At 45.1% G+C, this 20,047-nt stretch overlaps 1 protein-coding gene across 2 annotated transcripts in view; it reads left to right on the plus strand.

The window, feature by feature from the left end:
• The window catches only part of PRDM2 (PR/SET domain 2), a 164,737-nt gene that overhangs the window by 18,672 nt on the left and 126,018 nt on the right, over positions 1-20,047 (plus strand). For both annotated transcript variants that reach the window (XM_075328995.1, XM_075328994.1), the window contains exons 2-3: positions 8,280-8,351; positions 17,629-17,746. In XM_075328995.1, coding sequence (XP_075185110.1) covers positions 8,343-8,351; positions 17,629-17,746 — 127 coding nt within the window. In that variant the 5' untranslated portion in view covers positions 8,280-8,342. The remainder of the gene's footprint in view (positions 1-8,279; positions 8,352-17,628; positions 17,747-20,047) is intronic.

The raw sequence follows: 20,047 nt of genomic DNA on the forward strand, positions 1-20,047 counted from the left end.
TCAGATTTCTACAAACTTGTATTTCAGGAATTGTCCAAATTTGTGCATTTGTTTTGTCCCGTTTTAAATGCGGTCTGCAGCCATTGTTCGTGTTAGATAACAACTGAAGTCTTTTAATTTATGCAAGACAATCTTATCTAGATCAATGTGAGCATGTGGTAACCTGATTATAGGCCAAAAGCAAATGAAATGATGCCTACAAAGAGATACAGGCCATGTCAGACCTACAATCTTGTAAACCTACAGACGTTTCTTAAAACAGGGCAGTTTATGCTGATTGGTTTTAGTAAGGGTAACTATGTACTAAGTAAGGCTAGGTTCACACTGCGTTTTTTTGACGCTGCGTTTTTGTGCGTTTTTTGCGGCAAAAACCGCACAAACGCACCCGCGTCAAAAAAAGCGGCAAAAAACGCACGCGTTTTGCCGCGATTTGGTGCGTTTTTTTGCTGCGTTTTTGCTGCGTTTTTGCTCACTGCGTCTTAATGCATTTTTTATCAGTGAACAAAAAAAAAAAGGTCTGATGTCATTTCCTTCTTCAATGTGTTCTTCATTCTCCACTAGTGTATGCAGAAGAGCAGACAGCAGCTGTCGAACTACAAGGCTCAGCATCCTCCATCCAATAGTGTATGCAGGAGAGCAGACAGCAGCTGCAGAACTACAAGGCTCAGCATGCTCCATCCAGGACTGTATGCTGGAGGGAGAGTCAGGGGGAGCAGACCTACAAGGCTCAGCATCCTCCATCCAATAGTGTATGCAGGAGAGCAGACAGCAGCTGTCGAACTACAAGGCTCAGCATCCTCCATCCAATAGTGTATGCAGGAGAGCAGACAGTAGCTGTCGAACTACAAGGCTCAGCATCCTCCTTCCAGGACTGTATGCAGGATTTCTTTGCCCCCCCAAACAAAAAAAAATGACGTGGGCTTCGCCATATTTTTGTATGCTAGCCGGGTACAGCAGGCAGGTACGGGCTGCCCCCAACCCCCAGCTGCCTATTTGTACCCGGCTGGGAACCAAAAATATAGGGAAGCCCTTTTTTTTTTTTTTAATTATTTCATGAATTTCATGAAATAATTTAAAAAAAAAATGACGTGAGCTTCGCCCAATTTTTGAGTCTAGCCGGGTACAACTAGGCAGCTGGGGATTGGAATCCACAGTGCAGGGTGCCCATGCTTTCTGGGCACCCCCAGTGTGAATTGCAGTCCCGCAGCCACCCCAGAAAATGGTGCTTTCATAGAAGCACCATCTTCTGGCGCTGTATCCAACTCTTCCAGTTGCCCTGATGCCGGGTGGCTCGCTGGGTAATAATGGGGTTAGGGCTAGCTGTATATTATCAGCTGGCCCTAAGCCCGAAATTCATGGTGTCATGAATTTCTAGTAAAGATAAAAAAAAACCACAACACACAGAAAAATATTTTTATTAGAAATAAAACACAACACAATTAGTGACTCCATCTTTATTGAAATAAAGAACCCCCCTCCGCAGTAATCCTGGGTCAAGGGTCCCGCGCCGTCCAATCCGGATCCAATATCATCTGATCGGTTTGCTGGAAGGCAAAGCGATCAGATGATGTGTCAGGTTCTAGGGGCTGAAGCACATCACACATCAGCTGGTTGTATAAAAGCCGTTTATACAATCAGCTGATGCATCGGTGCAAAAAAAAACCCTCACTTATGTGCTGATTACGGCAGCTCCTGCAGCGATGGGGCGGGAGTCTGATCGCTGCAGCAGCTGCCGGTAATCAGGGATGAAGTCTTCTGACGCATCCGCTGATAACCGGCTGGGCGCCGGCGTCAGCCCGAGACTTACGATCAGCTGATGCGTCAGGTGACTGCATCAGGTGATCCATCGCCAGGTCCTGCATCCTGCAGGCAATACGTACCCGGGGAGACTGCACACACCGGCGGGCATGGCACCGGGAGGAGCTGGGAGCGGGCATGGCACCGGGACCCTGCAGACCCTGCAGACAGGTGAGTATAACTTTTTTTTTTTTTTTTTTTTTTCTACTGTTCACTTTTGTTTTCGCAGCCGCTTCCACCTCCCGCCCAGACATGGCGCCGCACGGCAGCATACATGCACAGGACCGGAGGTGGAAGCGGCGGTGACGGTACCGGGAGGATTCACGCTTCTGTGTTTACTGACAGAAGGAATCCTCTTCCTGTACACGTCACTTTACTACCCACCGCCTGCGTTTATAGCTGCGTTTTTGGTCTTAGAAACGCACCAAAACGCAGCTATTTGCGTTTCTCATTGCGTCTTTCAACATCCCATTGCACTCAATGGATGAAAAGCGCAGTGAAAAACGCGGGAATAATTGACATGCTGCGTTTGTGGCACCACAAAAACGCAGCTGGAAAAAAACGCTGTGTGCAGACAGCAAAAATGAAAACTCATAGACTTTGCTGGGGAAGCAAAGTCATGCAGTTTTCTGAGCAAAAACGCACCCGAAAACTGCGCAAAAACGCCACGAAAAACGCACTGTGTGAACTTACCCTAATAAAAACAAAATTGTCGAATATTGGCTATATTTTTAACTAAAGAACACTCACTCTCTGCTATGAGGATGTGTGCTCACTCATCACTAGTTACGAGTACTGAGCACCCGAGCATGGTAGTGCCCGCTCATCACTAGTTACGAGTACTGAGCACCCGAGCATGGTAGTGCCCGCTCATCACTAGTTACAAGTACTGAGCACCTGAGCATGGTAGTGACCGCTCATCACTAGTTACCAGTACTGAGCACCCGAGCATGGTAGTGCCCGCTCATCACTAGTTACAAGTACTGAGCACCTGAGCATGGTAGTGCCCGCTCATCACTAGTTACAAGTACTGAGCACCTGAGCATGGTAGTGCTCACTCATCACTAGAAACGAGTACTGAGCACCTGAGCATGGTGGTGCTCGCTCATCACTAGAAACGAGTACTGAGCACCCGAGCATGGTAGTGCCCGCTCGTCACTAGTGTTCACCTGTGTGGTTTAGGGTCTCCAGACGTTTTTGCCTGATTCATCATTTGCAACTTTTTAAAAAGTTCCAAAAATTGTTAGGAATGTCCTCAAATTTCCCCCTGAAGTGATTTTAAATACACTAGAATTTTTTTTTTTTTATTTAGCAAGTTTTGCCGTATTTTAGGAAATGTGCAACTTTTTTTTCTTAGAAGTCGAACACATAGATATACCTGAAAAAAAGACCATTACTTTTTCTTTTTTTTTTTCTTTACTCTGTGCAAAGTTCATGAACTGTTTTGAATAATTTGGTGCAAATTTATGTCAGTGTATACCACAAGATAAAAAAGGAGGAGTGGAAATAAAAAAAAAAAATGCAAACGATGAATTGGTACCATAGTGCCCACACACGTGTTAAGTAAAAGTTGGCCAAAATGGATGGTTAGGAAATGATTGTCATCTTTTTACTTGAATCGAACGATCATTAGCTTTGACCATTTATTATTCAATGAGTTGGGAATGTGTTTTTTTTTTGTTTTCTTGGGGGGGGGGGGGGTTAGGGCATGATGAACTCTGGCTGCATTATTAGAAAAACATAGTTTTCCTATGTATTTTGGGCACTCAACTATGTTTTTGGGGGCCACCAGGACACTACCATACCAATAGATGGTTATCTGGTCCCATTAGTAGTTTCGCCGCTATATCAGATATGTATAGCCATCTTAATACTTCTTGTATCCACGGTGATGCCAAAAATGGGGTGCCTGGTCACGGTTTCCATATATGCCATAGGCCTTAATGGCGGGCAATAGGTATTTAGGATCAGACAGCTATTGAATTAGCCTATGGTGGATGAGGTTTTGCCTGGGATAATATCACCAGAGGATCCTTGTCTCCCTCATTGATAGCTGTTGTCATGATCTCTATGAGCTCAGACGGATATCTATCTAATGTCCACAGCCTGAAAACACTCATGGACACAATGTGTGAAAAGTAGTTGCCCATAGCAACTGATCAGCTAATTGCTTCCATATTGAACCTGCTGTGTAAATATGAAGGCTTTAGGACATCCCAGATATGAGAATATGTAAAACCTGAGGTGATTCTGTAAGCGCCCCACGGGGCAGGTGTTTTAGCCTACTCGTTGCCGGGCCAGGGGGGCAGATCCTCTGCAATGTCACGGGGTGGCTTGGCCCGGTTCTGATACCCCGAGGCATACAGGAAGGAGGATTGGAGGATGGAGGTAGTAGTCGGGGGTTAGGAAAGTCTATTAGGATCGTGACGCCACCTGTGGTATGCGGCCAGGGATTGGGGCCCGCCGCTGCAGGGTCTCTTAACGGGGCAGATGTTGGATGCGGCCGGGATGGAGTTGCTCCCCACAGGCGGAGCGGGATTACCCCGGGGAGGATGGCGGGTGTAGTAGTGGTCTCCGTTGGCGCCGCAGCGCTAGGCGACGGCGTCTGTTAAAGGAGAGGCAGAGACAGGGGCTGCTGTTCCAGGTGTTTTTACTCAAAAGTCTTTCAGACACTGCCCGAGGTACGATTCTCTGCCACGATGGGCTCCAGCCGATCCTGGATCCGTGAAAGGTCAAGTCCAATGTGTGTGTGTCAGCTTGTGAGCCCTCTCCTCCTTTTATGCGCTAAGTATTGGACCCCCATGGCATGAAGCACTTGAGGGTCCCGGTGTCAGTAAAGTGTGTCCCGTTATGTATGCTGATAGTGCGGTTCCGTTATGGGGCCGGTCCTCAACAACGGATCCTATGTGCTGTTTGCAGCAGACTCGTGGGACAGGGCCGGTGACTTTTCGTAACCATTCCCCACAACCCTTGCAGAGTTGGTAGACAACTTGAAGTATATTTGCCCTAGGATTCTGTATCCCAACAACGCCGGTCCTGTGGAAGCAGCCGCCTGCTTCTCCCCAGCGACTGTGTTGAACGCCTTGGCCCACAGAGCTGTTCGCGGCACGTCCGCTCTGCTCTGTGTCCAAAGCTGAACTACCTGTTCTGGTTGTGTGTTCTGAGCTTTTGCCCCCAGTCGCTGCCACAGGCTGGTTCACTACTCTCACTAGGTCAACCTGCTTTTCCCACTGTGTGCTCCTGACTCCATCTGGTGGTTGCTTCTCCCTGACCCGGAGTCCGCAGTCCAGTGGATCTTTGGAGCCCCTGATGCGGTGGCGTTCTTTATACCCACTGCTGTACTGACACCCTACTGTGATATGACCCTGGCCCGATCCCCATTGGGGAGGGCAACCCAGTGTCTGTATGTTTGTGTATGTGTAAACCGACCTCGACCTTCCTTGGACCCAGGATGAGTACTACACTCTAATGGGGGTGCAGAAGCCTGTGGCACCTAAAGCCACAGGGGTGCCACAATTCTTGTCTAGATGAGGCCTATATTATATATCTTAAAAAAAACCCCAAACCAACCCCAGACAGGACTGTAAACGACGGCGTCCTACTAATTTGTGGAAAGAAGATGAGCGGCAGCCATTCTGTATGTTCATCAGCATTTCTAGTGTAGACTGATCTGCAGGTTATGTTATGGCTCTCTAATGTCTGAGAGGGGGCATTTAGAGGTTTTACATTTTGCCCTGTTTTGTGCAAAAGTATAAACGGCGTCTCAAAGGGAGGCCTCTGCTTTCATAGCGAGTTTGACCGACCTTTTTTGTGCCACCTCAGCCACAAATGGTACGGGCTTAGAAATGGGATACAAGTGTTGCTTCATGTTAAGACATAAAAAATATTACATTGGAGGGGTCTATCCAATAAATGCCTATATGATCGACATTGTAATGGCCGCACCGAACACCTCAGATTCCCGGGCACCAGGGGTACCATAGTTTGGAGGTTAAGTGACATGAAATTAGTTGTGTAAGGCCTCCATTATAGCCTATAGGTCTGGACATGTCTGTGCTTTTTTGCTGACCAAGTGTCCCAAAAAGAATTAAAAAAGTCATGTGTCCTTTTGATCCATGTGATGAATCAACCTTGCCCATTCAAATCAGCGGTTGTGTGAAAAGGCAGATAGCATGTGGATGCAGTGACATAGCAAAGGGGGGGCGGAGGGGGCTGTCCGCCCCAGGCGGCACGTGTCAGGGGGGCAGCATTTTGGGGGTAAAAAATAGAAAAACATAGAAGAAATAATAATTGTTGATTAACCTCTTAATGACCCATGACATACTGGGTACGTCATCGTGACCTGGTACTTAATGGGTACGTCATGGCAAAATTGGAGCCCCAGTGGCTGCGATCGGTGTGCAAAAACCTTAGAATCAGGGAGGAGGGGACCTCTGCCTGACCTTAGGAGGGGTGGTGTCTCCTCAAACCCCCCCTTCCCCTCGGACCTACGGAGGCTGTGATTGGCTGAGCGGCGTTCGTCAGCCAATCATAGACACTTTGATATTTCAGCCATTGAAAATGGCTGAAACATTGCAATCCAGCCATGATCAGTGCAGCTATAGCACTGATCACTGGCTGGAGCTGGGTGAACTTTGTTTCACCTGCCCTACTCTGATTGGAGAGATCAGCCTTGTGACTGATCTCTCCAATCACCTTGGATCTGGGGCCGGTGACCTGTAGGTGACCACTCCCCTCACCTTCACTTCATCCGTGAAAGCTGAGGAGAGTGAGTGATTTTTTGTTTTTGTTTTTTCCCAGAAGGTGCGTTTTTCGCTGAAGAAACAAATCCGCAGTGTGCGCACATAGCCTTTGGGTACGGTTCCACTTGGGCATAGTTTCTGATGCGAGAGCATTGGAAGCGATATGCTAATGACCCTCTGCTGCGAGCGTCAGCCGAGGGTCATGTGAGTGTGATGTGATCTTGCGATCGGATCACAGCTGCGGAGAAAGAGGGAGGGATCACTTTCTCCCCATCTCCTCCCCGGCCTCATCGCACTACAGTCGGATTACAGGCGAGTGCAGTGCGATATTTCACACGCTCCCATAGACTTGTATGGGGGGGTGCGTGAGCCGAGACTCGCTGCTAAGCGCATGCTTCGATTCATTCCACATGCCGTTATGGCGTAAGAAATCAATCACAGATGGACGCTTCCCCCATATTTTTGCACTATAGTGAGAACAATCCAAAGTTTTATCAGATTGCACTCGTCCGTACAAAACACAAGTGGAACCGTACCCTTAGGCTGTGTGCATGTGCTGTTTTTTGTTTTGTGTTTTTTAATGTTTTTTTTTTTTCTTGCAGATTTTAATCAAAGTATGAGAATCCTGAAGTACTGTGCTGATTTTTTTTTTTTTTACTTTTTTTGTTTGCAAATTTTGTTGCAGAAAAAAACTGAACCAAACAATTGAACAATCGACATGTATCTTGTTTCTGCATTTTTCCATTTTTTTTCCTATCACAATGCTTAAAAAAATGTGTCAAAAAATGCAAAACTGCAGTAAAAAACAAACTCTTTTTTGTAGTGTTTTTCCTGCCAAGAGATGCAGTTTTTGGTGCAGAAAAACTGCAACATGGGAACATACTCTTGTTGCATATTTTCTGCATCAAATACGCAATGTGTGTCAATACACCCACATAGTTTATGAAAGAGAAAGGACATTATTCTTCTTCTTTAGTCTTTTTTTTTTTTTCTTCAATTTTTTTTTTTTTAATAACTCTACTCTATAACATAGTAAGCTGCCTAAGGCTATGTTCACACACGGCATGTTTTTTGACCACAAAGATGCAGCATTTTTGGCACCCAAAAAACGCATCCGTGCTAAAAACGCATTCCAAAAAACACACGTGTTTTGATGCATTTTGGCACGTTTTTATAGCATTTTTTTTTATCGCATTTTGCCCAATGCGTTTTTTATTTATTTTTTTGTCAAATCTATTGACTGGAAGGGCTCAAAAACTGAAGCAAAAACGCAAAAAGAATTGACATGCTGCATCTTCAAAACGCAGCCAAAACTAGTTGCACTGTGTGAACAGCAAAATAGAAATCTCATAGACTTTGGGGGAAGGAAACGCATGCATTTAGGTGCATCTTTGTGACCTCAAAAATGCACCAAAAACGCAGTAAAAGATGCAGTGTGTAAACATAGCCTAAAGACTGCTCAGGTCACTTTAGGTACTTCTCGGCTTTTGAAGCCTGAAGAGGTTATAAGTGGGGGGGAAAAAGTCTTTGACAAATTATTTATTATTATTATTATTATTATTATTATTATTATTATTATTTTTTAGCACTTTTTTTGGAATGGAATTGTTTATTGGAATGGAAAACTTTTTTTTTTTTTTTTTTTATTTTTTGCATATTTAAAATTGATGTCTGAATGAGGCTTATTGTTACAAAATCATCAATGCAGTTTTATCATTTCTCTTTTATTTAATCTTTCAGTGCACATGTAATCCGTGACGACTTTGTGATGTGTGGCTTCCTTGAAACCAGCAGCAGCTCACAATGAATCTGGTAAGTGAAAAATCAAGCAGAGCTCTGTCTGACATCCTGTGCTTTGATCGAATGCAATCAAGGAAGTCACGTGGAGAAACCGTCACAACTGCTGCATGTAGAATAAAGGGTTAATCTGAATCTCCATTGTGTGTGCCGTGCTTTTCAAATGCCAGGAAAATTATTTTCCACCATATTTTTACTGTGCAATATGGACTAAGATAGACATCTACACAACGGACTGCTCGGCCGCATGAGTCGTTGGCACAAAGGACTTCTCGACTGCATGAGTCGTTGGCACAAAGGACTGCTTGGCGCATGAGTCGTTGGCACAAAGGACGGCTCGGCCGCATGAGTCGTTGGCACAAAGGACGGCTCGGCCGCATGAGTCGTTGGCACAAAGGACGGCTCGGCCGCATGAGTCGTTGGCACAAAGGACGGCTCGGCCGCATGAGTCGTTGGCACAAAGGACGGCTCGGCCGCATGAGTCGTTGGCACAAAGGACGGCTCGGCCGCATGAGTCGTTGGCACAAAGGACGGCTCGGCCGCGTGAGTGGTGGTTGGCACAAAGGACAGCTCGGCCGCGTGAGTGGTGGTTGGCACAAAGGACGGCTCGGGCCGCGTAAGTGGTGGTTGGCACAAAGGACGGCTCGGCCGCATGAGTCGTTGGCACAAATGACTGCTCGGCCGCATGAGTCGTTGGCACAAAGGACGGCTCGGCCGCATGAGTCGTTGGCACAAAGGACGGCTCGGGCCGCGTGAGTGGTGGTTGGCACAAAGGACGGCTCGGGCCGCATGAGTCGTTGGCACAAAGGACGGCTCGGCCGCATGAGTCGTTGGCACAAAGGACGGCTCGGGCCGCGTGAGTGGTGGTTGGCACAAAGGACGGCTCGGGCCGCGTGAGTGGTGGTTGGCACAAAGGACGGCTCGGGCCTCGTAAGTGGTGGTTGGCACAAAGGACGGCTCGGGCCGCGTGAGTGGTTGGCACAAAGGACGGCTCGGGCCGCGTGAGTGGTGGTTGGCACAAAGGACGGCTCGGGCCGCGTGAGTGGTGGTTGGCACAAAGGACGGCTCGGGCCGCGTGAGTGGTGGTTGGCACGGGCCTCGTGAGTGGTTGGCACATTTTTATATTTTTTTTTTTTTTTTATACAACTGTTCTATCAATATAATTTAATAAGCGTGTGCACCACAAGTCTTTTTCCCATTTCTATATCTACCAAACAACGTAGTTTGGTTGGCAGGTCTACTTTTGGTTATGATTTTTATTTTATTTATTTTGTCATGAGAGGGGGGTATAATAAGTGTTTAAAAGGAATCTGTCATCAGGTTTTTACCACCTATCTGAGATCAGCATAATGTAGAGACAGAGACCCTGATTCCAGCGATGTGTCACTTACTGAGCTGCTTAGTGTACTTTTGATAAAATCACTGATTAATCAACAGTAGATTATGATTATGGGACTACTTGGGCTGTGGACAGGTAGTGATACATATTTCTGAACTTTGGATAACCCCGCCCCCACCACTGAGTGGCAGACCTTTGTGTACACTGTGCATAGGCACAAAGCTGCCATCAGTGGTGGGGATTGAGTTATAGCGTTACACATTCACATAACTGTTAGTTCTGCAACAGAGAAAGCAGTGATTTTATCAAAATGTCAGCAAGAAGCTCAGTAAGTGACACATCACTGGCATCAGGGTCTATGTCTCTACATTATGATGCTCTCAGGTAGCAAAAACCTGGAGACAAAACCATTAAAAGCACTGTACACACGTTTTTACTTTTATATACTTCTTTTTTTTTTTTATTTTAATTATTTAATTTGGTAACCATACCACCCACAACTATACTGTAGGCTGTTGTCGCATTTTTATGCCTTGTTCCTACCGCTAAGCATTTCTTGTTAGGTAGTTGTATTTGGGTGAGGAAATTAATCTTCTTTAAGCAAAAATCTGCCAAGTATTGCACTAAATTGAGACATTTTAAGCATCATGCCCGCATTTTTTTTTTCCTTTTTTTTTTTTCCTGCGCTGTATTGGTGCGCTCATCTTTTTTCGGTGTGCTCTGGTTCCTCTTATGCCCACAACTTCTGACTGATCCAGAGGTCAGAAGTTACGTCACAAGCACTCGATGCAAGTCTTTGAGAGCCAGATAGAGGATCTCATAGACTTCTATTGAGTTGTAACCTCCAGCGCTCTCCGTGAAATGCTGGAGCAGCCGGTAGGTCACAAATCGCTGGCGACCCACCGGAGTGACGCGAATAACTGATGAAGACTCCGGAAATTGAATATAAGACAGGGGATTTAGAGTTAAAACATTTACAGCGGTGAAATAATAAAAAACTCGCTGTCGTGGTGTTTTGGCACAACTGTTTTAAATTATCAAATTGGAGACACATGCACGCCGACACCACACCGATATTATGGGCAGGCAAATTAATGTTACATGAATCAAATGTTTGTTGAAACTTTGGTGACTGGCGAAATCGAATTTCACAAGATCCACTTATCTCTAATATCAACAAACCTCAGCTGCTTGGAGATCCGCTCACAATGGAAATGGACCCTCAGAGTATGTTGACGTTTTCAGAATGCAGATATTTTGTTATTGTGCATTCTCTCTTCGTAGTCTTCCTCTCCCCCCTAAATGTTGCCGTTTTTATGGTGGTCATTGTGTGGCAACAGTGCCAAGATTCTTCAGGTCGGTAACGTTATTATTTATATATTTATTTTTTGCACCATTTTGTTGTTTTTATAGGTTATTCTTTGTGTACTGTGACATCACTGTGTGTATTATCTCTGTACTGTGACATCACTGTGTGTATTATCCCTGTACTGTGACATCACTGTGTGTATTATCCCTGTACTGTGACATCACTGTGTGTATTATCCCTGTACTGTGATATCACTGTGTGTATTATCCCTGTACTGTGCCATCACTGTGTGTATTATCCCTGTACTGTGACATCACTGTGTGTATTATCCCTGTACTGTGACATCACTGTGTGTATTATCCCTGTACTGTGATATCACTGTACTGTGACATCACTGTGTGTATTATCCCTGTACTGTGACATCGCTGTGTGTATTATCCCTGTGCTGTGACATCACTGTGTGTATTACCCCTGTACTGTGACATCACTGTGTGTATTATCCCTGTACTGTGACATCACTGTGTGTATTACCCCTGTACTGTGACATCACTGTGTGTATTACCCCTGGACTGTGACATCACTGTGTGTATTATCCCTGTGCTGTGACATCACTGTGTGTATTATCCCTGTACTGTGACATCACTGTGTGTATTATCCCTGTACTGTGACATCACTGTGTGTATTATCCCTGTACTGTGACATCACTGTGTGTATTATCCCTGTACTGTGACATCACTGTGTGTATTACCCCTGTACTGTGACATCACTGTGTGTATTATCCCTGTGCTGTGACATCACTGTGTGTATTACCCCTGTGCTGTGACATCACTGTGTGTATTATCCCTGTGCTGTGACATCACTGTGTGTATTATCCCTGTGCTGTGACATCACTGTGTGTATTATCCCTGTGCTGTGACATCACTGTGTGTATTATCCCTGTGCTGTGACATCACTGTGTGTATTATCCCTGTACTGTGACATCACTGTGTGTATTATCCATGTACTGTGACATCACTGTGTGTATTATCCCTGTACTGTGACATCACTGTATTATCCCTGTGCTGTGACATCACTGTGTGTATTACCCCTGTACTGTGACATCACTGTGTGTATTATCTCTGCTGTGACATCACTGTGTGTATTACCCCTGTGCTGTGACATCACTGTGTGTATTATCCCTGTGCTGTGACATCACTGTGTGTATTATCCCTGTGCTGTGACATCACTGTGTGTATTATCCCTGTGCTGTGACATCACTGTGTGTATTATCTCTGCTGTGACATCACTGTGTGTATTATCCCTGTGCTGTGACATCACTGTGTGTATTATCCCTGTGCTGTGACATCACTGTGTGTATTATCCCTGTGCTGTGACATCACTGTGTGTATTATCCCTGTACTGTGACATCACTGTGTGTATTATCCCTGTACTGTGACATCACTGTGTGTATTATCCCTGTGCTGTGACATCACTGTGTGTATTATCCCTGTACTGTGACATCACTGTGTGTATTATCCCTGTGCTGTGACATCACTGTGTGTATTACCCCTGTACTGTGACATCACTGTGTGTATTATCCCTGTGCTGTGACATCACTGTGTGTATTATCCCTGTGCTGTGACATCACTGTGTGTATTATCCCTGTACTGTGACATCACTATGTGTATTATCCCTGTACTATGACATCACTGTGTGTATTATCCCTGTACTGTGACATCACTGTGTGTATTATCCCTGTACTGTGACATCACTGTGTGTATTATCCCTGTACTGTGACATCACTGTGTGTATTATCCCTGTACTGTGACATCACTGTGTGTATTATGCCTGTACTGTGACATCACTGTGTGTATTATCCCTGTGCTGTGACATCACTGTGTGTATTATCCCTGTGCTGTGACATCACTGTGTGTATTATCCCTGTACTGTGACATCACTGTGTGTATTATCCCTGTGCTGTGACATCACTGTGTGTATTATCCCTGTACTGTGACATCACTGTGTGTATTATCCCTGTGCTGTGACATCACTGTGTGTATTACCCCTGTACTGTGACATCACTGTGTGTATTACCCCTGTGCTGTGACATCACTGTGTGTATTAACCTTTCTTTCTGAGCCATCTCTGCTTACATTATATACTGTTTGCATTTTTCTTCTTGCTGCTGACAGGCATTTTCTTTTCTGCATCAGTAACATCCCGCCTTATGTTTCATTTCTCATTCATGAGAGACATCTGAGCTGTAATTTTTCCCCTTTTCATTCTCTCATCTGTGATGTGTTTGGTATAAAAACATCTCTGACTGTCAAAGCCATAAATGCTGAAAACGTGTCCTCAGCCAAAGCAAGTCTCGCTATGTGAACTCGCTGTACTCCGTGCTGATATAAGAGAAGTTTAATTAAAGGTTACATTGATCCTGATTACACTCTAGAGGATCTGCAGCCATGAGAAGTAAACACATGTGCAACCATTCCTGCCACCTACAGGTTATACCAGTTCATAAACACAAATTTCCACTATAGATTAGATGCCATGGTGTATATATTTTATGCTGGTCCCTTTTATGTGTAAACTAAAACATGGACACTGAAATAACTTGAAACTGACAAAAATAATTTTACCGATTTTTATTAACTTATGAGAATCAGACATTGTTTTTGAATTGATGATGGAATTAATATTAAAATTTAATATTTTTATTCAATCATTAAAATAATTATTACACATTCATAGAAATACTAGGCAGGAGAAAGTCCCATAAATCATAGCAGCGGTTTACCAGAAAATAAAGTGCTTAATGCAATGATATAGATATATAGATATATCTATCTATCTATCTATCTATATCTATCTAAGAGATATATATATATGAGAGAGAGATATTTATCATGTATAACAAGGTGCACAGTGCAGAATTAAGTATCAAAGTGATATGGTATATTTGAATAAGATATGGTATAAATGCCTTTGATATCAAAATTATAAAGTGCTACAATGGGCTAATCTATAAAGGGAATTATACCTTCTATGTGGTCAAAAATAATCCAGGCGTGCCGGTATTCCCTGACACCCGTTTCAGCGATCCTTTCCTCAGGGGGTGCCATCAGGATCGCTGAAACGCGCATCAGGGAATACCGGCACACCTGGATTATTTTTGACCACATAGAAGGTATAATTCCCTTTATAGATTAGCCCATTGTAGCACTTTATAATTTTGATATCAAAGGCATGTATACCATATCTTATTCATATATACCATATCACTTTGATATTTAATTCTGCACTGTGCACCTTGTTACATATGATAAATAAATATATATATATACTTTATAATATGCGTGTGTGTGTGTGTGTGTGTGTGTGTGTGTGTTATGTATGTATATATGTATGTGTATATATATATTAATATAGTATATTAATTTTCATTAATTACTATATTATATTATATATATATTATTATATTATATTATATATTATATTATTATATTTAATATTAATATATTATATTAATATAATATATGTGTATGTGTGTATATATGTGTATATGTGTATGTGTGTATATATGTGTGTGTGTGTGTGTGTGTATATATATATATGTATATATGTATATGTATGTGTATATATATATATGTATATATATATTATATTATATTGGTCATTGCATTAAGAACTTTATTTTCTGGTAAACCGCTGCTATAATTTAGAGGACTTTCTCCTGCCTAGTATTTCTATGAATGTGTAATAAATATTTATTTTAATGATTGAATTGATATTAAAATTAATATTTTTATTCAATCATCATTTCCTTTTTTTTATTGTGTCCCTAGAAAAAAATTGAAACTGTGACCATAGCGACATTGAAGCAAAGGTGTGTAGTATAATTACCATCTACAAACTTGTAATCCGTCACTCTGCCTATTTAATCAGTGAAAAGTAGTCCTAGTGCTGTTTGGTATCATGGTGTGTTCCACACTGAGCATGGACAAAAGAAGGCTAAGGAGGGAGTTATGGTCGGCGATTAGAAACATGTTGAAGGTAAAAACCATCTTGATGTACCTGTTAGTGCGATTGCACATATTATTTAGAAGCACAAGATCTATGGGACTGTAGCCAACCTCACTGGATGTGGACATGAGAGGTAAATTGGTGACAAATTAAAGAAATCGGTAACCAAAGAACCCAGAACAACTTTCAAAGAGGTGAACTCCAAAGTCAAAGTACATCAGTGTCAGATTGCACCACTCGTTGCTTTCATGGCCAAAATGGACATCATGGAAGATGACCAAGGAGGAAACCATTGAATCGTAGAAGAGGAAGAGTGTAATTTGCCAAAATTCATATTGACAAGCCACAAAGCGTCTGAGAGAATGTCCTTTGGACAGATGTGATGCCCAAAAGCTCCACATTTGTCTCATCAGCTCCTATGTTTACAGACACAAAAATGAAGCCTACAAAGAAGAGCACATTGTGCCTACTGTGACATATGGAGGAGGCTTGGTTATGTTTTGAGGCTGCATCTGGCAAAGACCATCTCCTAATAGCTTGATGTACCTGTTAGTGCTGTTGCACATATTATTTAGAAGAACAAGATCTATGGGACAGTTGCCAACTTCCCTGGACATGGACCCGAGAGGAAAATTGGTGACAAATTAAAGAAACAGTAAAGCCGATTGGTAACCAAAGAGCCCAGATCAACTTCCAAAGAGGTGAACTCCAAAGTCAAAGTACATCAGTGTCCGATATACCACTCATTACTTTCTTGGCCAAGGTGGACTTCATGGAAGATGACCGAGGAGGAAACTATTGTTAGAGGAAGGTTAGAATTTTCCAAAATTCATATTTACAAGTCACAGAGCTTTTGGGAAACTGTCCTTTGGACAGATGTGATGCCCAAAAGCTTCAAATTTGTCTCATCAGCTCGATGTTCACAAATGCAAAATTTAAGCCTACAATGAAGGACATTGTACCTATTGTGACACATGGAGGAGGCTCTGTTATTTTTGAGTCTGCATCTGGCACAGGGTGTCTATATGTTAAGGTGAACTCTTACAAAGTTCCACAAGTTGCCTACTGCCTGATTTATAATTGGTATAGATCGAGTGCATGCTTGAAAAATGAGATTAGACAGTCGAATATTCATCCTTCCTCGACCAAAGTCGGCCCAGACTCTGCTTTATTTCAACTGAAGCATGCCCTGATATAACCTTGGAAAGGGGCATGTCTGGATGTGTTCATTGGTCAGTGGGTTGAACAATGTGTTAGTCCATGAGCTGATTGGTGGGTGTCATCGTAGGCGGGTCTATGTCATCTGGGGCCATCTTGGTGATCCTCTGATGGGCGGGTCTATGATGTCATCGGGGGCCATCTTGGGTTCCTCTGAAGACTGACTGACTTATGTATATAGAATTTGATTTAATTGAACACACTTCCCACAATCCTCTATGTCACGAGGTTAATTAAGTATTTGATCTAATGGCTCTCCTCAACATATATTTGTGTAGAGTACAATGAAGTCTCAAGACTATCTAGCTATTCTGGAACCAAATGTGCTCCTCAGTGTCAGAAAGCTTTTTCTTAGTGGTAGGTCATGGGTCCTCAAACAGATAAAGACCCAAAAGAGGTAAAAGCACCCAAGAATGGCTGAGAGCAAAACATTGGACTATTCTGAAGTGGCTTCCATAAATCCTACTGAACATGTGTGTAAGGAGCTGAAATAGAACGGTACCAAAAATGTTGTCTGTGTCTGTATTTACTGCCGGCAGGTAAAGAGACTAAAGCTGGTGTCACACTAAACGACAGCGACAACGACGTCGCTGTTACGTCACCATTTTCGGTGACGTAACAGCGACCTTGTAAGTCGCTGTTATGATCGCTGCTTAGCTGTCAAACGCAGCAGAAGCAGCGATCATAAGGTCGCTACATGTGCAGAGAGCAGGGAGCCGCGCTTAGCGCTGGCTCCTTGCTCTCCTGCAGCACACATCGGGTTAATTAACCCGATGTGTGCTGCAGCTACATGTCACAGTGCAGAGAGCAGGGAGCCGCGCGCACTGCTTAGCGCTGGCTCCTTGCTCTCCTTGCTACAGTATACATCGGGTTAATTACCCGATGCGTACTGCAGCCACATGTCACAGTGCAGGAGCCGGCACTGGCAGCAAGAGCGGAGGCTGGTAACCAGCGTAAACATCGGGTAACCAGGGAAAGGTCTTCCCTTGGTTACCCGATGTTTACGCTGGTTACAGCTTACCGCAGCTGCCAGTGCCGGCTCCTGATCGCTTCATTTCGTCGCTCTCTCGCTGTCACACACAGCGATGTGTGTGTCACAGCGGGAGAGTGACGACCAAAAAATGAAGCTGGACATTCAGCAACGACCGGCGACCTCACAGCAGGGGCCAGGTCGTTGCTGGATGTCACACACAGCGACAGCGACGGGACGTCGCTGCAACGTCACAGAAAATGGTGACGTAGCAGCGACGTCGTTGTCGTCGTCGTTATGTGTGACACCAGCTTAAGACGGTCACCACTTTTGTGTGATCTCTATTAGGTGGAGTGTTACCGATCCGGTATACTTTGCTTGGGGGCTTCTAATGACATGTTGTATGTTTACAGATAGTAATTTGATCTTGTATTCATGCTTTGACTTGTAGGATGCAGTAAAACCTCCAGAAGTAGCGGAGACATTGGCAGAAGTGCCTGAACATGTTCATAGGGGGCTTCCCGAGGAAGTAGATCTCGCCCCCTCCTCTGTTAATCAGTTGAGACTGGGTAAGTTTATTATATTGCTGTGTTTATTTTTATTCTTAAAGAGCCTCTTAGTCATTATGGTGATTGATGTCCTCATGTAATGTCCTTTATGTTTGGTATAACAATCCTCAATTATAAAGGATGTGGTGTTAATGCCCTTTTTCTTTTTAAAGGGACATTCCCATCTTAATCAAGGCTTATTGATAGGAAATGCCATTATTTGTGGAGGATTTCCCCAAATTTCTGGGGATCTCTTAGTGATCCTTAGAATGTGGCTGAGCAACCCCCAATAAGTGGCCTCAGCAGAGCCGTGCATGAATGGAGCAAAGGTGACCATGTTCGATCTTCGCTCCATTGATTGTCTACCGGACTACGGGAAATAGCAGAGCACTGTGCTCGACTTTCTTCACAAGAAACATGGATAATGAAAGGAGCTGAGGTCAGGCTTGTGCACCCTCACTCCATGGATGATGGAACTTTGATGCGTTACTTTTTTGGCATAGGCCTCTTTCACACATCAGTTTTTTGCCATCAGGCACAATTCGGTTTGTGCCTGATGTGATGGATCCGTTGCAGATTGTGGCAAAACTGATGCGACGGATCCGGTAAAAAAAACAAAACAAAATGCATCTGTGGCGCCCTGGGCAAGCCAGGACGTAACAAGCACTACACCAACACACCCCTCACCCCCGGTCAGGCACACCGAAGTCAGACAAAAACCCTTGTTGCCTCCCTCCAGGGGCTGATGTTCACACCAGGGGGTGGGCCAGGCGGTTGGTCCCGCCCACCGAGGAGTTCACAGTCCTGGAGGCGGGAAAAGAGTTCAGTTCAGTTAGGGAAGTGAAAGTGAGAGGAAAGAAAGTGGTAAAGGAGCAGAGAGAAAGTGGTCCGGGTGTGTGGCCCGGACGGAACAGCAAGGTTGGCAGACGGTGGTGACCGTCTGCAGGAGAGGCCTATTGGAGTCAGCCGTAAGGACCGTGGGCGGGCGGTGGCCCGGCGGTACCGGACCGGTACGCAAAGAGAAGCCAGCACCATCCGACAGGGCTAGGAGTCGCCGTGCAATTTGCCAAATCCGTTAGCGAAGGGAACCTCCTGGGTTTCCCAGCAGCCAAGTCCCGACAGAAGGCAACAGTCCAACCGAGAGAGGGAAACACAGTCACCGCCAAGGCTAAAGTTCCCAGGGCCAGAGCCTGCGGGCAAAAGGGGCTCCTTCAGCAACCCTCAAGCTGGGGAGCGGGTTACCGGTGGGAACCCATTGGAACTGTTTACACTACAAAGGTGCAGGGAAAGGCAGTCACCATCAACTTGCCGGGAGAAACACCGCAGCAGTCTGTGGGACCCATCCATCCAGCCGTTTGTTTTACCGGAGACTCTGTGTACATCATTGGCTGAGTGAGTACCATTTGTGCCGTGCGGCACAGCGCTGCCCCCGCGACCCTGCACCTCACCAGGCCCCGTAACCCGCCTGCCATCCATCCCTACCCCATCACCGGACCCCGGGACAACCAACCCCCTTACCCACGGAGGGGAGAACTAACATCCAGGCTGCTCCCTGTCATCGCTCCCGGGATCCCCGTCCAGAGTAGCGGTCGTGTCACCAATCTCACCGCAACCGTGGGTGGCGTCACGGACAATATCAACTCCCCACAATCAATCCCCCCTTTTCACTCACGGGCAAGGAACGCCGCTCGAGTCCCCGGGATCCGGCCCACCGCTCGAGCCACCACCGAGCAGCAGCTGCAGTAGCCGGACCCGAGCAGTGGGAGAGCGCAGCGTCCCCTCCTCCGCCCGCGACACATCCGTCTCATTTTTTTCCCTTCAGGCCAAAGGTTATATGGTATAGAGAGAGAGAGAGAGAGAGAGAGCGTCTGAGCATGGCCAGAAACAAAAACCGGATCCGTCGCCTAATTCCGTCATTTGACGGATACGGTGCCCATAGGCTTCCATTGGGGAAAAAAGACGGACGGCGTTGGATCCGTCTTCCTCCATTTTTTTCACGGGTCCCAAAAAAACTTTTTCTTTTTTCTTTGGGATGTTGCTTCCGGTGGCCGCACACACAAATTTCGCTGGATACGCCGGATGAAACGCGAGGCACTAATAAAAGTCTGAGGAAAAACCGGATCCGGCGGCATCAGACGCCGAGTTCCGTTTTATGCACAATTCGCCAAATTGTGCCCGATGGCAAAAAACTGATGTGTGAAGGAAGCCATAGCTGGGGATCCTGTGATTCAGACCACCCCCCCCCCCCCCCCCCCCCCGTGGTCAGCAAGTTATCCCTTAGCCTATGGGTAAATAATAATTGCAGATTTTGGGAAAGCCCCT

Source organism: Anomaloglossus baeobatrachus, chromosome 11 (genome assembly GCF_048569485.1).
Source record: "Anomaloglossus baeobatrachus isolate aAnoBae1 chromosome 11, aAnoBae1.hap1, whole genome shotgun sequence".
NCBI classification, from domain to species: Eukaryota; Metazoa; Chordata; class Amphibia; order Anura; family Aromobatidae; genus Anomaloglossus; species Anomaloglossus baeobatrachus.